Source organism: Melopsittacus undulatus, chromosome 3 (genome assembly GCF_012275295.1).
Source record: "Melopsittacus undulatus isolate bMelUnd1 chromosome 3, bMelUnd1.mat.Z, whole genome shotgun sequence".
NCBI lineage: Eukaryota > Metazoa > Chordata > Aves > Psittaciformes > Psittaculidae > Melopsittacus > Melopsittacus undulatus.
The window spans coordinates 112,043,229-112,063,044 of NC_047529.1; the positions used below are offsets into that span (position 1 = coordinate 112,043,229).

The following is a 19,816-nucleotide window of genomic DNA, read 5'->3' on the forward strand; positions in this document are numbered from 1 at the left end:
CGGCCACAGCAGAAAGGTCAGTCTTGCCAGTGCATAGAGAGGGAGCTGGTAGCAGAGGCTGCACTGAACTAAACAGAGCCATTACCTGCACCCTGGTGCATTGAGTAGATGGACGGAGGCAGAGGTTTGCCCTGCAAATGGCACACTAGGCTCCTTTGCTGGAAATGCCACCAGCAGCTCCCATTTCCCTCATTCCTAGAGAAGAAGCAGAGCCTGGGCTGCAGGCACAAAGCCACTGGGCTCCAGGAGAGCCCCTCACTGGCAGCAGCCCCAAGGACCTGGCCAGTCCCAGCTCCTCTCCCCTGCAGCCCTGCCACACACCCCAAACCTGCCAGGGAGAAGGGCGCAGCTGAAGTGATCAGCAGTCAATGCCTTTATTAAAACTACACCACTTGTAGATAAACATTTCACTGTCAATTTCCAAGCATCTCACTGGCCTCCTGCTGGGAATGGTGGTGCTGGCATCGCCACCACCAGCACTGCTGGACCCTCAGCTCCATCCCATGGGAAGAAGGCAGCCAGGCTCTGCCCCAGGCCAGCCGCCAGCAGCAGCACGAGCTGGAATGTGCACGGCCCTGTCCAGAGCCAAGTCAGTGTTTCCCTCCTGTCAGTGCAATAAATACAAGGGCATCACCCATGGTCCAAGTGGCAGTTAGCTTTTGAGTATTATGGGTCAGGAACCTCAGGGACAACCACGCTATGGCGGAAGAATCTCAGTACAAGAACAAGCTACTGTCTGCTTTGTCACTAGTGTAAGCCTGCAGGTAGAACCTGGATGCATGCTGGGCAGTTTATACTACAGTGATAACACCCCTGAGCAGACCCTTCAGGCAGCACAATTCACTGAGCATGAGGGACTAAACCTACAGCACCTCGCATTGTCTATATGGACTGACCAGTGGGAGCAACCAGGCCCTGTTCTAGCCCCAGGAAGGGTAAGGCCACCCTCAGAACCTCTTTCTGTGGGAGAAGTTCATCTCCACTTCTGCCTCCTGGACAATATGCTCTGACCATGGCCATGAGATGGGCTAAGAAGTGCTACTGGAAGTGCCTGGGATGCCCAGAGCACAGGAGATAGGTGAAGGGAGAGAAGGGGAGGGATACCCAGACTGTTACTTTTGCATCAAGAGCTGTGTACCACTGCCTGTTTTAGAACCACAGCAGAACAGTGCAGCCACCAGAATAGGAATACCTGACCTTCAGTTAGTTAAAAGGTAGCCTGCGTGCCAACAGGGAGAAGACATCCATTCCCACATCCTGGGCTCCTGCTGTTCATGGACATGGGAGATCAAGCAAAAAAGTTCTCTCAGGCTTTCCAGCTTAAACTGCCAAATCTGCAATTTATCTACATAAATAGCTTCAGTCCTAATAAGCGTGTGTGAGAAAGAAGAGCTCCAGAGACCACAGCAGGGATGGGAGCAGAAATGGTGTCTGGAAGGAAGAGGGCACAGAAGATGAAAGGGCATCAACCTTCCCATTAAACAGATGTTTGAAAAGGAAGAACAAAAACCCCCATCTTCCCTTCTATTTCCAAACGTGTGCAATGAGCTCAACACTTGCAACACCTTGTTACTGAGGAGCTAAATAAACCCCTTCTCAGCACCTGGACCTTCCATCTTTGTAATTCCAGCCACTTAGCAAAAAGGAAAGGCAAAACATGTATTTCCTAGAAAGAAAACACCTCAAACTCAAGCAAGACAACTGCAGTCTGGAGACACGGCAAAAGCCATTCGCTACAAATGAGTCTCTACAGGATTCAAACCAGCAGCAGTGTTTAAAGGTGAAACACCCTTGGTCATGACACACAGGTCTGAGGAATGTCTGTCCCCAGCAGTACCAGGCTGCACTGGCCAGGCTTCCTTGTGCTTCTGTTCTTCATGGCTTGATACTGGCTGGTATCAGCCCTCCACATCCATGTTAGAAAACAGACCAACAACTTCTTTCTCCTTCTGTGATGCCAGGGGCTGGAGTTGCCAAGGGTACACAGCAGGACCGGAGTCGGAATCCCTGAGCTCCTCTAGTGCCAGGGATGGAGGAATGGCAGACTGACCCACAGGGAGGGGAAGGAAAAGGAGGGAGAGGAAAGGAAGAAAGGAAAATCTCTGTGCTGCCAAGCAGCTGGTGTTCAGTGATGATGCTCTTGTTCAGATTTTCCCAGGAATTCCCTAGGAAAGGAAACGACACAGCAGTGACATTCAGCTCTCCTACACTCTGGTGCAAGCTGCAGCCTGCAGGTCTTCCCATTCCCCTGGCAAACACCAGGGCTCAAGCAGTTGCAGGTACAGGGAACAGCCCTGAGCAGTGCTCACCTATGCTCCCAGGTGAGCAGCAGAGTCAAGCAGGAGTTGCTGCTCCAGACAACTCCTCCAGAGCATCCCGCTCACAGCAGAGAGCAGTGCTCCAGCTTTCTGTGCCTCCCCTTCCCAAATCCTGCTTTGCAGGACAGCTTTGTGCTAAACCAGCCCTTCTGGAGACCACAAAGTCTCCAGCTGCCCAATACAACTGCTCGTTGCCCATCTCTCTTGCTGCTAGGTGCGTATCTCAGTGTGCCCCAAGCCCCCCAGCCAGAGGAGCCCCTGTTTGGCTGGGCCATTACCGCAGTATTCGAGGTAGCTCTGGACTCCTGTAGATGTACTTGTGCCGGTAGCCGAGGTCTGTGTGGAACGGCACAAACTGCACCTTGTAGTCCCGGAAACTCCGTGATGTTGCAGCGATGTTGTAAAGCTGAAAGCAAGGGGAGGCAGGTGAGGGACATGTGTCACCCAACCCAGCTACACCCAGCACCCTGCTCAGCGCCCTGCCTGCACCCGCTCTGCTCTAGCACCATCCATGCTCTAGCACCAATTCCTTCCAACTATGTATTTCTACATATTCTGATTACTTCTTCCCTGGCTGGGATGGTGTTCCATCCATACCAGCTACCAGAGCAGTGTGCAGAGTCAGCACATACGTACCTTCTTTCCCAGATGAAATGGTACCACGGGGTCATCCTCAGCATGAAGGATGAGCAGGGAGCAGGAAATGTATTTCACGCTGTAAGAGAGGCACCAATGTCACAAAGGCTCAGAGCAATCCCATCATTCCCCAAGACCAACACACCTGGATATTCAAGGAAACTGCAATGACAAACGTGTGCTGTGGGTCACCACCTGCAGCTCAGATCCTGAAAGCAATATTATCTGGGCACCATTCATTTGATCTACAGAAAAACTTAACTAGTGGAAGGTATCCTTGTAAAAGCTATTTAGTGCATAGAGCAAGGCAAAGTGGCTCACCCCACTGCAAAGCAGCGTACCCTAAGCTCTGGTTTGGCTTCAGTACTGGAAGCCAAACTCACAAATGCTGAGGCTTCAGTACAAAGAGACAATGTTATTACACACAGGGGGACTTACAACTGCACAGCAAATAAATTCCCCCAAAACTTTCATGCCCCCATGTAATGTACACTTGACCAGCATAAATCACATGGCCCAAATCAGCGTATCCCCAAGTACTCTCTCTTGCATCTGTCCTTATAAAGAACAATTAGAAAGTGCTCCACTCAAAACTGCTGCACTCAGGGCTGTGAAAGGAAGGGAAATCCCTTCAGCAAGTATAATGCTTTGCAACAACAAACAGTAAATCAGAAGCAGAGTGCAGGCTGATGTCTTATCTCCCCTGGTGCTTGCCACAGCTCCCTGCAGCACCAGCTCAAACCCCAGCAGAGACACAACTCACTTCTCATCGTTTGCAAACTTAATTCCACTTGTCGTGATGGGGTCAAGGAAGAACCAGTCAAACCCAGGGAAGTATCTGTATATCTGAGAGGACATAAATGTGCATTAGAGGCAGGCACCAGCAGGACAGTTACACAAACAGCAGTAACATGGCCCATGTTTCCACCAGCATCATTTTTCCACTCCTGTTTCAAGCCCATCTCAGCAGCCTGCTCAGGAGCAGGCTCTCTGGGTGCTTGTACAATCAAGGTCTCCAGGTTTCCTGCTGCTGCTGACAACAGTATTCTTGGGACAGAGCTTTATCCCAGGATACCTCACCAACACAGAACCATGTCGGGTGGAAGAGCTGGCCACATGAGAGTGAAGTCACTGGGGAACCCACACAAGTGCAAAGGGGCCACACAGACAGGGACCAAGAGAAGCCCAGCTTTGCCATCACTATGCTCATAGCTCACAAAACAGCCTCCTGCAACAGAGAAGCTACAAGAACAGGCTGCCCACTGCTGAGAGCAGAGTCCATCCTCCCATCCCTACATTTATTGCCCTTTCTGATCTCAGTTTGTTTTCCTGAAGCACACCCACTTTGGTGTGGGCTTTGGTAACTACTGCTTATTGCACTAGTGCTCCCAGGAGCTGCCTTAAGTGCAGCTCTTTACCCCTGATGTTTATAAATATCACTGCTGCCCTACAAGCTGTAAAGTTGTCAATCTTCTGCATTACTCTTCCCTTCTGATGATTAATTTCTAAGCACACAATTACATGTTACTAGTGTGAGAGCCGCTGTGTACTTGCCACAGAAAAGGGATGACTTCGTGCCTCCTCCCGTATGTTGGTGAAAGGAGATTCCAGGATCAGGGCATCCGGGGGTGTTTCTGAAAAGCCAAAGGCAGCGTGCTGCAATGCAGGTGTGCATGGTCACAGCACAGATGTGTGCAGAAACCTGGGCTACCAGCAGGATCCAGGCTGGTGGGAAGAGCATCCACCCCCAGACTTACCTCTCTCGCAGAGGCGCCTCACTAGGTTTGTTGCAACCCTGGAGAGAACAACAAACAGTTAACGTGGTGTAGTCCCTCTGCAAAGCATCAGGCTCAGTGGTGGCAGAGGTACAACTGTGTTCCGTGCAGGAGTGCAGAGTGCCAGGGTGACATTGCAAGGGGTTGCCATAGCTGAGAAGAAAGGAACAAGTCTCTCCCATGCATCTCCTTCATGGGACAGGGATATTTCCAAAGTGGTTGAATCCTCCAGGCACACATTCAACATGCTCAGACTCCAGACTGGCTACAGTCACCAGGGAGCCCAGCTGGGGACCACAGTTCCAGGCCACTCAGATTTCAGTGCATTGGGAAATGTCTCCAGCACAATGTGATGCAAAAGGGATTCTGAACACGGCAAGAGCCAAAGGAAAACCCTTTGCCTTCTCTCAAACAAAGCAGTGTTCAGTACCATAGCCATGAAGAGGTACAACCCTGAACCAGCTCCCTGACCGAGCCACACATCTGTAGGACAGCAGGGCAGGTGTTTGTGGTCTCCAGCAGTTTAACGGGCAAAGAGCTCAACTCGGAAAGAATTCCTGTGTTAGCCCTCTGCTCCTCCACAAATCAGAGGGGTAAGAACACCCACTGCCTTGCTGAACACAACCCACCTCCAGGCAGCAATGGGGGAAAGGGTATTGTGCACATGCAGCTAGTGTGAGATATTGAGAGTATGAGAGAAGCCTGATGTTCTGCTCTGAAGGACACCTAGCCTAGGTTCCCCAAGGAAGAGATCAGTGCAGTCCCACTTTCTCTCCCCTGGTCAATCTGTGTTATATCATTCCAAATGTCTTTTGTTCCAGTGCAACCCCCAGGGCAATGAAGGTTTCAGATCAATCCCTGCAGTCATTCACTGCAGCCCTTCTCACTCTGCAGGGTGCAAAGGAGAGGCTACCCTGCAGCAGTGATGCCAGAGACCCTCAAGCCAAGCCAGCCTGGGGATTACAGCAAACAGCACCTCCATTCAAGGTCAGTGTTAAATGTTCTTCAGAAGCTGCTCAGTCCCTATGGTGAGATGCTTACCCTGTGCCCAAGGAGTGTCCCCATATGTAGACTGGGTTGTCCCCACTTCTTGCTTTGATCCAGTCGAAGACGTGAAGGGCATCATAGGTCATCCCCCTCTCTGACGGGCTGCCTACTGAATCGCCCCAGCCTGCAATACAAACAGTCCCTCTGAGAGCCACACAAAGGGGTCAGCAAAGCCAGGCAACAACAACTGAACCAAGAGCTGGATCTCAAACACTGCCACACTGTGCTCTTGCACCTACCCACCCACCTGCAACAGTCCTGCTCCCAAACCATAGCTGCTTCGGCATGCATGTAACCAGTATGTAAGGGGAGTCACTAAGAGCATAACAATTGGATACTAAGGGTTAAAACCCAAGCACGTTTCACAGAGCTGCTGCAGCATCAGTTTGTCCATGCTGTTCGATCAACGACCTCAAGCAATTTTCCACTCTCCTGACTGGTTTGGCTCTGTCACTGCTGCACCATAGCTACACATCTTACACTAAGCAGCAAGCAGTGCACATCCCTCCTGATACCTAATAAGCAGCCAGAGGAGCAGCTGCCCGCAGGACTGAAAAACAGGGCAGGCTCCTACAAATAAACCTTTCCCAGATGCCTTCTTGATTAAAATGCAATGGATTAATTTATTTTCTGTATCTCCAGTGGCATTAAATGCAGCCATTGCTGAAAGACTAAGAAGGGAAGAAAGAGCAGCAGAAGCTTGACTTCTGGGGGCACACGGTTGGAAAACAGTCATGGCTCCTGCTAGGGTGTTACCAACTGCTAGTGAATCATTTACTCCATGTCTTATCTCACCTAGCTTTTAAGTGCAAGTTCAATTCCCTGTGTGACCTCAGGAAAGTCAATTAGCTCATAACCTAAAGAATATCTCTAAGCAAGTTCACTGGTTTCCAGATATGCACCTGGAGGATGCCTTAACTGGATGCGGTGATGGCAAATGTGCCTGGACCACCCTCTGCTCCTCAGCTCCCTCATCAGTGAGCCCTAAGCATGAGGACAGATAGGAGCCAGAGTCCACCAAGCTGGACATCAGGAAGTGGTGCCACACAGGAAGGCACTGGAAAGAAACTTCTGGAATTGTTATGGACACCCCTTAGGAAAACAAGAAGCAGTAACCACAGGTGATTAGCTGGCATGGAGTGTTTATAAAACAACAGCTCCCCTGAGAGCCAGAAAAAAGAGCAAGTTGTTTGTTGCCTTCATAAAAAGAGACCTCTAAAACCTTTCCATAATAAAAGAAACCCACATACCTCGATAATCAAACGTCACCACGTGGTACCCAAGCGAGCTGAGAACCTGCAGGAGGGAGACATGCAGAAACCCATCACAGAGACCTGCACAGCAGCCGAGCTCTTGCCTTGGCACAGGGATCTAGTTTATAACATGATCAGCCTGATGTGGTAAAGCAACTACTTAAAAGCTTTTCAGTGGAGCAGGCACGGAGCTTCTCAAATAGGAATCATCTCAGTCCACTGGGTTTACTCCATTTATTTCCTGGGCCTCAAATGGGGCTTAGATGTCGATTCTCCCTTTAACAGCTTTACCCTTCAGATCACAGATATCCCATGACTGATTCTCCTACAGACACTTCCAGGTTTTGCAGTGGAATGACTACTTCAATTATATTACTCAAACAGCCGTAAATGTTAACGTAACACAGAGGAGCCCATTTCAGGTTTCAGAAGGCTTGCATCCAAAACAGGCAGATGCATCATTAAGATTTATGTTACAGCCAATATTAATCCTAACAAAATCTGTTAAAAGCAAGTCAAATATCAGTTCAACTTGCTCAGAGGAAGTGCCTTGTTACAAACAGTGCTACTGTTCCAAACCAGCATCATGCAGCATGAGCCCAACAGCTCTACAGGAGATAAAAATCAACACAAAAATCACAAAAACAGCAAAATGTTGTTGCTTTCGTGGCCTAATTGATGTTAGGATCAGGCTACACTCTACACCTTCTAATGGACTAAAGGGAATCATCACTTTATTTCTAGTGTAACTGAGAGCTTCACAGCCTGAACAATGACTGTTACTAGGTCAGACCACATGAGTGCGGTAAAAAGAGAAAAGGAGGACAACAGAAAGGAGGGGTGTTCAGGTAAGCTGGCAATTCAACTCCTCTGTTGGGAGGACTGTGGTGGTGATGGTTTCTTCCTCTTCCCTCTGGGATCCATTCAGGGCTAATTCTCACACACTTAGACATGTACTGGAGGCTTCTTTCTCCTCACTGGCCTGTGTTTCCATGTTCCCTCATGCTCACCCTTGCTACACTTGGTTGTGTCACTTCCTGGCACTATCCATGGGCTATGCTACTGCATCACCCCTCTTTTAATACCATTTTCCCACTAACAGTAATTTGGAATCTATATTAGCAGACACGACTGCAATAGCTTGAAAGTCCCTTTGCTTTCTGCTATCCAGATCTCTTCAAGCAACACCTGCTTCTCTTTCCTTGGCTCTAAATCCTTCAAAAGGGTACCCCTGGGAGGGGACAAGGTCCATACTGTGTGCACTGCCTGGGCAAAGGCCCTTTACAGCAGAGGTATTAAATATACTCTGGGATCCGCATTCCCAAGTCACTGTTTCAACATCCTCTTGCAAATCACTGTTCCAACATCAGAGAGAAATGCAGTTCTGTGTATACACCACCACATGACAGAACACTACAGAACAACAACTGAATAGTCAGGTAAAGTATTAGTTAACAACTGAGGTGCTGCTTCTATCAGAAACACTGTGTACCATTTTATATGTTCACTTGCACTGACTGGGAACGCAGAACACAAAGCCCCTTCTTGCAGTTTGGTTTTTAACTTCCCAAGGTGATTTTACTGCTCAGACATCACATATAACCTAGCATTGTCCAAGCCATCCAAAATAACCTGTTGACAGTTAACCTGTCTTGTACTTTTGTGGAAGTATTCCTGGCAAAGAACCTGGTCAGCTCAGCTGGAGCTCACAGTTAACAACAGCAGGTAAGAGCTTTCAAGTATCTTTTAGTATGGCAAGTACGCTCTTGGCTTACAGACCCCTCTTCCCTCACATGCTTCATACCTGGAGGAGACTCAGAGCCCTAAGCTATCTGCCTGTTGGGAGTGAGCTGGAATGAGCAGTCTCCCCACACCTATGCATATCTGAGGTGTTAATGCAACTGCTTGGACAACACATGCAGCACTGACCTTGTAAAGCTCCACACGGTGATCCCCTCCTCTGGCAGCAGCAATTCAGGAAGAGAGGAGCAGACATGAAGACGATTCATGAGGAGAAGACCACGAAACAGAACAAACAAACAAGAAAACCCACATGTGAACACTAAAGCCTCCAGAAACAGACTTCCCCAATCACCTCAAGTTTAACAGAAACACACCAAACCTAAGGAATAGAATGGCTTTGTCACAAATGTCAAGGAGACAGCTTTGCTGATCTATGCAGAACATAGTTTTGAAGTCAGGTTCTCCCTACAGATCTCTCAGCAGGTACAGATGTATTTTTCAGCCCACCCTCTTACCCACCTCTTCCTGTAGTACATCCAAAGCAGCCTGGCCCTGCAGACCCTTGCTCCTACCATCAGGAACTGCTGCTCCCCAAGGCGCAATGCTCTCTGCAGGACTCACCATGTTAACCCAACCTGCTGGCACAGGCTCCAAGCACAGGGACAGAAAGAACATGTGCAGAAGACTGAGCAGAGAAAACCAGAGCTGAACACTGCAAGTCCAGAGGAAGAATTTCCTTTAATATTTCTGATTTTGGCTTGAGGTTTTTTTGCTTTGGTCAGTGCAGCCTCTAAATCAAAAGGCCACTTCCCAGTCCAGCTGCTAAGAACCCATGAACTTGCCAGCCAAAAGCTGTCAGCTCCAACTGTTCTACAAAATACCTAATGCAGCCAAAAACACAAGGGGTTGCTTGTAAGCACTTCTGAATCCTGTAAGGCTGTAGAAGATACCCTTGCTTAAGAAGTCACCTTTGACATTGCTGACATCTCTCCTCACTACAAGAGAGACATTGAGGTGCTGGAGTGGGTCCAGAGAAAGGCAACGGAGCTGGTGCAGGGTCTGGAGCACAAGAGAGATGGGGAATGGCTGAGGGACCTGGGGGGGTTTAGTGTGGAGAAGAGAAGGCTCAGGGGGGACTTTACTGCTCTCTACACCTGCCTGACAGGAGGATGGAGCCAGGAGGGGCTGGGCTCTGCTCCCAAGGAACAAGGGATGGGACAAGAGGAAACGGCCTCAAGTTGCATCAAGGGATGTTTAGACTGGATATTGGGAACAATTCCTTCCCCAAAGGACAGTCAGGCATTGGAACAGGCTGCCCAGGGCAGTGCTGGAATCACCGTCCCTGGAAGTGTTCACAAACTCAGACAAAGCAGAAAGCCAAGGCAGTGTCTTTACTTATGGTTAATGCAGGCTGCATCAATAAAGCAGCCCTTTGACAAGAGACTGAATATCCAGTGGAGAAACATACAGCAATATGTATAAAAGCTGAGATGGCAAAGGCAATACACGTCCAGCCTCCCTAATGTACAAAGTGAAACGGGAAATATGTGATTGATCCATAGGTCAGGACTTCATCCCAATAGCATTTGGAGAAGCAAGAAGTAAATCTAATCGATATGCACATAACAGAGATACTGGTCCCCAATTACCACCATTAAGCTGCAGAATAGCTTCCATTAGTATCATTTGCTACACGAAATAAAGGCAGGAAAACAAGCAAAGCAGTATTAGAAAAACAATGCAACAATGTGATTAAACCTTTAGGGTCAGTTTTCAAAAATCCATCTGCTCGTGCATTTCCTGGCTCACAACATGTGTCTTCCACACCATGACCTCTTACCAAAGAAACACACTGCTAAAACAAGAACTTAAGTGAAAAGGGGCAATGTTCTTGCAATGTAAAGGTCAGTGAACCTTCACTACCAGCACAGGTGAAACAGTTTCTTTGCTTTATATCATGGAACTTGCATTTACTGCAATGCTCCTGCTCTTGCAGAGTATCTATAAGCAGACATCAGCTTCAGAAGAACATGCACTGGCATTCCAAACTCAAAGGGGCTGATATTAGTAAGGAAGAAGACCATGTTCTAATCAACAAATAAAGCACTGTATCATGCAGAGATGGGGCAGTAAGGACATGATTCTGAGAAACATCCAGGAAGTTTGAGACTGTGATAATGTTTCTTAAGCATCCAGCAACAGAGCACAGAGAACCCACCTACTTCTCTAGCTGATACACATGGTCAGCTACGAAATTACAAGTTTTAGCAATGCTCCTGTTCCAGACAAACATCCTGCACGCATGCAATAATGAAACAAGGCCAGCACATTACCTTCCTCTTTCCTTCTGAGTTTGCTACCTCAGAATGTGTTAACTACCAAAACAAGCTCACAAAAGGAACTGGGAAGTTTATTTACTGCATGTAAATCACATGTACAGAAACACTAATACTATCCCGTGTCTTGATTCAGAGACCACTATACTGCGAAGAACTAATTCTCTCTACCTGATCTAGTAAGTGTCACAGCCTCCTGGCAGAAGATACAAGGCAGACTACAATATCAGGTATCTCCAATAACTGCAAGAAATCTATTCCACAATCAGTAAATGGAGAGACACAACCTCTTACAACATACCTTCCTTTTAAGAAAGGAGTAGCCCCAAACTGCTTTTAGATTTTCTTTTGGTTCTATTCATAGAATAGTTTGAGTTGGAAGGGACCTTTAAAGGTCATCTAGTCCAACACCTGCAATAGCCAGGGACATTTTCAATTCGACCAGGTTGCTCCAAGCCCCATCCAACCGGGCCTTGAATACCACCAGGGATGGGGCATCTACCACCTCTCTGGACAACCCGTGCCAGTGTTTCATCACCCTCAACATAAGAAACCTTCTTCTTTATATCTAGTCTAAATCTACGCTCTTTGATACCACTACTCCTTGCTGTATCACTACAAGCCCTTCTAAAAAGTTTGTCCCCATCCTTCTGATCAATGTATCAAAGCTGCGGCAAACCAGGAAAACACAGCATGACACAAAGACATCACTTTTTATGCCTCACCTTGTTCCCGCATTCCCATGCAAGTAGAGGATTACAGGGTGACTAGATCCCAAAGCATCTTCGAACCACAACTGGTCCTTCCCTCGGGCATTCTTCCATAATGCTGCAGGGACTGTGTGCCTGTAGAAAGCAGGAAAATAAACACTGTCAGACATTCAGTTTCTGCCATCTGAATGTTGAGTTTTTCTGTTCAACTTATTACCTCAGTTCACACACCCCACACACGTCTTCACAGAGCTGTCATGAGTGACAAGAGACAAATGGCCAGACTTAAAAGGCAGTGCCCAGGCTTATTTCTACATTTGCACCTCCCATCACGGTTGCCTTCAAAACTCAGGTCTGTGCAAGGCATCCAACTTCAGAAGCAAACCCAAAGCACAATTACTGAACTTGCCACTGTTCTGGAGAGAGTCTCAATTCCTCAGCTTTTAAGGCATCTAATTTCTTCAATTAACATACTTATACACCATAAACAAGACTGACAGCTAGGTCAGCAGATGTTCAGCATAATCCGAGTCAGCTGGCTTTGGGAAGACTTCTCTAAGAGGCATAGCTGATTCCATAGTCAGTCTGAGGAAGAAGAGGCACTCGGATCCAGATGAGAAGATCATGCATGTTGCTTTCAGACACCAGAATGTGAAGTGGAGAGTTTCTCTAGAAGGTGTGGACATGCCCACAGCCACCTCAAATTGTTGGGAAGGGGGCAAGCTTACAGCTGTCAGAAGTAACTGAAATACTCACATGCCTTTCTCCTCGGAAGACAAACTCCATCTACCACACTTTCCTCATAGATGTAAAGCTGAGAGGACACACAGGGGGAAACAATGGAAAAAGTCTACTCTCATGCATGCAGGCAGCAAACCAGGAGTTCCTGAATAGGACAAAAGCCCCAGTAACTGTAGGACTCAACTTCTCCAACTGTTCTGCCTCAAGATGTGGGCAAGCTTATGAACAAAGGAGGCTGAGGACTGAGTTTCAGAAGCATGCTGAACGCAAGGCTTTACGCTGCCATTAAAGCAAGGCTCCGAAGTTTCCTGAAGACCTCCCTCATACATACCCAGACAAATGACAGACTCTGAATCACCACCACAAGCTGGAAGTTCTTTTCTAGTAAAGATACACAGTACACTTGTAAGGGAAACAAAACCCTCCCCACTGCAATGTGAACTTATTCAGCAGCTTAGCAGGTAGAAGTAATTGTCTGGGTGAAGATAGAGATCATTATTTCTCAGCCTACCCTGCCTGCAAAACCTGCACTTCCAGCTTCTGAACATGTCTTTCACCAAAATCCACTTAAAGGGAAGGAACCATCTTTATGCAGCAGGGTATCACCGTCCCATTCGAAAGGTTACATACGCTCAAGTGAAGAGGAAATCCCTATTGCACTAGTGGGAGCATACAAATAACACACATAACTGAAAACAGCAAGTTCTACAGCTTGGAGATCCAACATCCCTGTCTGTATGAAGGAACAGCCCCTTCCTCCACACCTGACATGGCGTCTGGCCCTTTTTCAAGTCTTTCCTGCTCTTGCATATATATTCAAATTGCAGGCACTTTTTCTTCAAAGCTAGGAGGAACTTCTCTGTGGCTTTGAAACTTCTGGTGTTGAGACACAACAGACAGCACTTGTGAGAAACAGAGGGAGATGCTGGTTTAAGCTGAGGTAATAATACAGGAAGTACCGAAAGCAGACGTTTTCAGACAGAGAGCCAGTCATCTGAGCTGAATCTGGGTAACAAGAGGTAAAATGAACTGCCCCTACCTGGAAACAGAAAACTTTCTTCAAGAGGAAAGAATGACAAGGGATGTCTGACACTGTCACTTGTTTGATTAAGAAAGTAAACGGTGTGTTCCATTTTCACCCACTCTCCAAATCCTACATATGTTTTATACCCAGAACAGTCTTCCTCCTACTCTGAGCACTTAGATCCTGTTTGCCTACTTTCCCCCACATTTAACAAAACAAAATATGAGCAGCAGCTGAATGACAAAACTCCTTGGGTCTCATCTGATATGGAGGCATGGTCTTTGTAGCAATGCAGACCTGTAACCTTTATGCTTCCAAATGATGATATCTCTCTGAATGCACAGGGTGTCCAGTTTCGTTTCATGCATTACTGATCTGAGCTCAGGTGAACTCCAGAGACCCACACACGTTTCAACATCACCTCAGTCACTTGGCAGAGGAAAATACAAACGTCCACAGATCAGAGCAGGTGATGGCTGCCACAAGCACAGCAACCACAAGCAACACTGAGAACAAAAAGGAGGATAAAGATGCACAGCACAGACTGCACACAACAGGCTTCCTTACCAGACTCCGATGGTTACATCCTCCTCTGGCTGCAGGTAATAATTACAGGTGTGGTTTAAACCTTGATCCTGTGGTCTTTTCAAGTCAATGAAATATGGGACCCTCACTGAAATACAAAGAAAGAATCACAGAATGGTTTGGGTGGGAAGGGACTATAAAGCCCATCCAGTTCCAACCCCTGCCACAGGCAGGGACACCTTCCACTAGAGCAGGTTGCTCCAAGCCCCTATGTCCAACCTGGCTTTGAGCACTGCCAGGGATGGGGCAGCCACAGCTTCTCTGGGCACCCTGTGCCAGGGCCTCAGCACCCTCACAGGGAAGAATTTCTTCCTAATGTCTCATCTAAATCTCCCCTCTGTCAGGTTAAAGCCATTCCCCCTTGTCCTGTCCCTGCAGGCCCTTGTCAAAAGCCCCTCTATAAATTTGTTGTAGGCCCCTTTAGGTACTGGGAGACTGTTATAAGGTCTCCCCAGAGCGTTCTCTTTTCCAGCTGAACAAATGAATACAAGTTCCATCCTGTGGATACTCAGGCCTCCCTTTGTGATGAGCCAGCTCACCAGGCCCACTGTACTGACAGTGTGACCAAATGCAAAGGCTAAACAGGCACGAGGAAAACATTCAGTCTGACTGCATGAACAAGGCCTCTTCTGCTCCAATCAGAATAAAAGCTCCTAAAGTGCTTCTGGGTGAAGAGTCGCTGCCTGGAAAACAATTCACTGGGTGTAATTTCACGTGATATCTATTCATGCAACTTCCTTGAACCCTTCAGACAAATGTATTCAACTTATTGCACAGTTTTCCTGGAGAAAATCCTTTGGCTGAGAGCTGGCTTCAGTTTGGTCACTGTGTTTCTATAAAGACATGCTACATACAAAGACCCCTAGGGCCACAGAGAATGCTTTCCAAACCACAGCCTGGGGAACTTACACAAGCTGTAGACACATGGGATTAAAGTGAAGGCAGACAGATGAAAGATAAAGACACTCTTCCCTTGCACCCCTCACCCATCCCAAGAGGCTGAGTCACTTACCAAAGTTTAGGAAGACCAGCTTTGCCTGAATAGCAGGGCAGAGTTTTACTAGAAATGGAATAGCAATGTACATTCCCAGCAGCCAGATTATTAACTTCCGCAGTCGGAACCATAATCCATATCGCCTGTATAAAAGAAGAAGAAAGGAAAAGAGAGAAAGAGCTGAAGACAGCAGGCATTTTGTGAAGCACTTTTCACAAGGATCTGTGTGCTTGGCTTATTTGAAAACCTGGTCATTGACTCTTCAAACTGTTCAAAGTTAGTTTTGTTTATGTAGCATCAGCTGAGAGAAGCAGAAGTACCCAAACTGTCAGCTGATGATACACAGCTTAGGAACAGGGAACAGAAACTCCCCACTGATCACATTTTAAACCACTCTGTAACAAGAGCTTTTTGTTCTGCTGATTTAAGGTATTCCAGGATCTCTAGAAATGCACATCACATGTTTGACTCCAGAAAGGAGCCTGACTGCCCTTCCCATCTGAAGCACCATCAGCAAGACTTTGTTTAGCTGGATTTTAACATGTTTTGAGGAACTACGTGTAATGAGACTGATAAAAATCACACACGATAGCACGTACAGGCTGGAACAGACATCCTGCCTTGTCCAGCTAAAAGGGTTCACACATCTCAACACCATGAAAAGCACATTGAAGTTACAAGACATTATGAAACTTGTTATCTGCATCATCATTCTCTATGAGCCCAGAATGAGTTTAGAACAATTGCCCCAACATGTTATTTCTATTTTCTCCAATGTATTCCAATTGGGAAGAGTGAACTACCAAAAAACCCCCAAACCAACACCACACGCACCCAGACAAAAGCGAAGGATCACACAGCAGCTAGTTATTTTATCTCAGTTTTTCTCAAAATATACTTTTTTGCCTCAGAATAATTACCACATACACATCCATATGTATATGGATGCATTTAAATACATAAGGTGTAATTCTAATGATGTAGTTGGTGATTTTTAATCTAGTTGATTACAGTTGCCCATTTTATGGGCAGAAACACTGAGGCCCTCAAGTATCATTGCAATCAAACTAAAACGCATGCAAATCTTCCAGGCAAAACAACTCCCTTTGCTTTCTAGCAGGCAGCCTCTAGCAGGAACAACACTGCAGGCGAATGAACAACCAGCTCTCGGTATCAGGAAGTGCCAGCAGCTGAAAGCACGGATCAGTATTTCCAAGAGGCATGAAATTATTCATCTCCCATTCACCAATTTTAGGAGCTGACACAGTGAATCACAGAATCCCAGAATGCTTTGGGTTGGGTTGGAAGGGACCTTAAACCTCATCCAGTTCCATCCCCCTGCCATGCGCAGGGACACCTTCCACTAGAGTAGCTTGCTCCAAGCCCTGTCCAGCCTGGCCTTGAACACTGCCAGGGATGGGGGATTTGTTCTGATTGTCCTTTAGCCTCTATAATAATTAAAATGCAAATCCATCTGCACATAAACCCAAGCATTAACAGTGAGAGATGTTAGATCTGTTACCAGGAAGTGTCAGTCAATTAGTACAAAGTAAATTTCCACTATATGCTACCAAAGGTACAGAAGATGCAACAGGCAAATTCATACCCGGTCCTATGGCTTTCATCACTGTGGCATCCAAAGAATTCATTATCCAACTTAAGCATCAGAAATCAGCGAGTTTTTAGCCACATCATAGGTACCTGCACATTAAAGAGGCTGTAAGAGATCACCCAAGTCCATTCCCTCATCCTACAAAGGACACACTGCCTAGAACAGTTGTCTGTTTAATTCCTCCTACCAGCTCCTGGCAAGGTACAACATGAATGTCCCTCTGGCAACACAGAGCTGAGCTACACGGACTACAATTCATCATGTTCACACAACTTCACCCCGAAGAGTGTTTTCCCCCAGGAAAAGTGAAGGGTACCACAGGAAAAAGCTAAGTAAAGATTTACCTGGTAGGGAAAGAAAAAGCTATCCGTATCTGAAACTCCAGCTAAGCTACTAAACAGTCCTATTATCACCAATGACAAAGTGGGAGAGGGGAGTGAATAACACACTAAAACTCTTCCAAAAGCTAGGATGGAGCAAGGCATTCCAGCCTTTAGTGGCAGAGACCCAGCCCAGGAAAAGCTCCACTCCATAGTTCCCCCAGCCTGCTAAGGCTGTACCCAGGAGCAGTTAGGATGCTCTACTATTTCTCTTTTAATTAAAAGACAAATTAACAGGAATAATGGGCTTAATAAAGCAGTTAAAGGCAGCTAATTTACAGCCTACGGGTTTTCACCAAGAAAATAAGAGAGAAAAGCGAGGCAAGCTGAGGGTGTTTGAGAGTTTCCAAACATGCAGGCTGCACCTTCACGTTCCTCACAGGATGTGACAGCTCATCTTCGGAACAGACACAGCACCAACAGTGATGGAGAGAGGTGTCCCAACCACGGCTCCAAACCCAACGTTCACAAGGAGATGTCAGGACACCCATAAAACCTTTCGAGTTGGCATCTGGCAGGGCAGTCAAGCTGTTCTAACCACAGAAAAACACTGCCAGCTACTGAAACTCAGTCTTTTCTTTGCTGCAATTATAGCAAAAAATGCTGTCTTCCTTCCTCCCAATAGCACATTGAACTTCTAAAGCACAGCAGAAAGCTGTCATAAGCAGTAGCTCATTGCTCTGTTCATAGCAGTACCACAGGACAGTGAAAGCTGCACACACAGCTCCAGGGAAGCGCTATGCATCAGCAAACAGCACCACACTATTTTGTCTGTCTGTTAACCAGCACTTCCATGGGTATACCTGCAGTTTATCCCACTTCCCATTCACTTCCATAGCTAGGCAGGCTGAAGGGGGCAAATGTTAATGCGGCCACAAAGGAAAATTCATTGTAGGAAGAACCTGCACCTGTATCTGCATCAGAGCAAATACATGCAAATACATAGAAAATTAGCTCTTCAGATTGAGCAGGCTGTAGATATGGTTGAGCAGTTGTAGTAGAAATGCCTGTCCAAAGAAGAAGGCTCCATGTTTCTTTTGGCAGTGGCATCAGCTTACAGAGACCGCACAACTGCTGCCTTAGACACATTCATAGACTGGCTTGTGCTGGAAGGGCCCTCAAAGCTCATCCAACCCCCTGCCACAGGCAGGACACCTTCCACTAGAGCAGGTTGCTCCAAGCCCCTGTCCAACCTGGCCTTGAACACTGCCAGGGATGCAGGAGGAATGCAGGATGCTGGGGCATACAAGAATGTCCTTTCCCTCCAGTCATTCCAAAGTGTCTATTCCCAAGGTCTCCCCTGAGGCTTCCTTAACCCATTTCAGCCCCAAACAAGCTGTTGCCTATAGGGCATCTCCTTTTGGCTGAAGTAAGATCTCCAGGCCATGTTTTTCCAGCTCTCTGAACGGAGATGAAGTTTGTAACTTTAAGCTCCCAAATTCCCCCAGTCCAGCACCTTATTACATAGCTCCCCTCTTGCAGCCTGGACTCTCACTTGGACTGCTTCTGTGCCTTCTTCTGATTATTATCAAGTGATTAAACATTAACTTAAAGCAATAAATAGTGAGAAGGAAGCCATCCAGCCCATCATGTACAAAATATGATGTCTGTCTCTCTGCAAAGTAAAGGGAGCATCTCCATAAACTGGCTTTTTCAGAAGGGACCAGCAAGCTCCAGCTATTGAGATCTTCATAAGCACATTTCAGTTTGTGGATAGGAAGCATCCTATCCACAAGAATCAAGACCCTGGTGCAGCAAGAGGGAGAAAAGCAGTATCAGTACTCAGGGTAAGGGGAAGACACTGCTGAGCAGTCAATAGCAATGAGATGCCAGGGAGCACCATGCAGGGACTCAGAGCACATCAGGTTAAAAAATGAAGTCCATAAAGGGAGGGAAAGGCAAGTTAGTGTAGAACTTTAATGAGCAAAAATATTGGAGCAGCCTGCAGGGAATGTATGGGCCTTTGGCAATGACACGAGTTTCTAAGACACAGCAAATGAAGCAAGGTAGGGAAAGGCTCACACAAGCATTTACACACCCCATAGCACAGGATATGGGAGCTACACCTAACCTTTCCCCCTCGAGCACCCCATCCCTTCCCAGAGCCATGCCTTAGCCTCTCCATAACTAGCACCTAAGCTGACTACCCCTGAAAGGTGTACCAAGAAAGGAGCAGATACTTCTATTATTTTAAGTATGTAGCAAACAGTGAATAATTATACCCTAATGCAACCGAACCACTGACTTTTGGGACAGGAAACCAGGCTTGGGGATTAGGGTTTTAAGGTTGTTGACTTGCCCCAAATGACCGCTCTGCATTAGTTGGTTAGTTTGCACCAGAACCACTTGTTTAAACTCCAAGAATATACTTTCTGCAGAGCTCCCCGAGCAATGCTGCTGACACTGATCAAAGCTGAAGTCACCCACGCTGCCTTTCAGTCAAGTTTGGCATTGAGATACTACTGTGGTGCACTCCCCCCACTGTGTTGACTGAATTCTTTAGTTTTTCACTCATTTCACAGCTGACAGCTGGTTTCTATTACAGGCACAGCCCTTTCCCTAGTCCACAAACTGGGGAAGGGAAAGCTGCCTGCAAAAAGAGGGGGAAAAAACCCAACCCATAAACACAGTAAGACTGAAACTGCACTGAAGTGCAAACCAG

The 19,816-nt window shown here is 46.9% G+C and overlaps 1 protein-coding gene across 1 annotated transcript in view; it reads right to left on the reverse strand.

Annotated features, from left to right (window-relative positions):
* Positions 1-350: 350 nt before the first annotated feature.
* ABHD12 (abhydrolase domain containing 12, lysophospholipase) overlaps positions 351-19,816 on the reverse strand; it is a 28,620-nt gene continuing 9,154 nt past the window's right edge. The window contains exons 2-13 of the mRNA XM_034061231.1: positions 15,181-15,305; positions 14,151-14,256; positions 11,834-11,953; positions 8,959-8,989; positions 7,027-7,072; positions 5,771-5,900; positions 4,712-4,749; positions 4,509-4,588; positions 3,718-3,800; positions 2,955-3,033; positions 2,597-2,724; positions 351-2,165 (exon numbers count right to left, since the gene is read on the reverse strand). Of these exons, the coding sequence (XP_033917122.1) occupies positions 2,126-2,165; positions 2,597-2,724; positions 2,955-3,033; positions 3,718-3,800; positions 4,509-4,588; positions 4,712-4,749; positions 5,771-5,900; positions 7,027-7,072; positions 8,959-8,989; positions 11,834-11,953; positions 14,151-14,256; positions 15,181-15,305 (1,006 nt within the window). The 3' untranslated portion in view covers positions 351-2,125. The remainder of the gene's footprint in view (positions 2,166-2,596; positions 2,725-2,954; positions 3,034-3,717; positions 3,801-4,508; positions 4,589-4,711; positions 4,750-5,770; positions 5,901-7,026; positions 7,073-8,958; positions 8,990-11,833; positions 11,954-14,150; positions 14,257-15,180; positions 15,306-19,816) is intronic.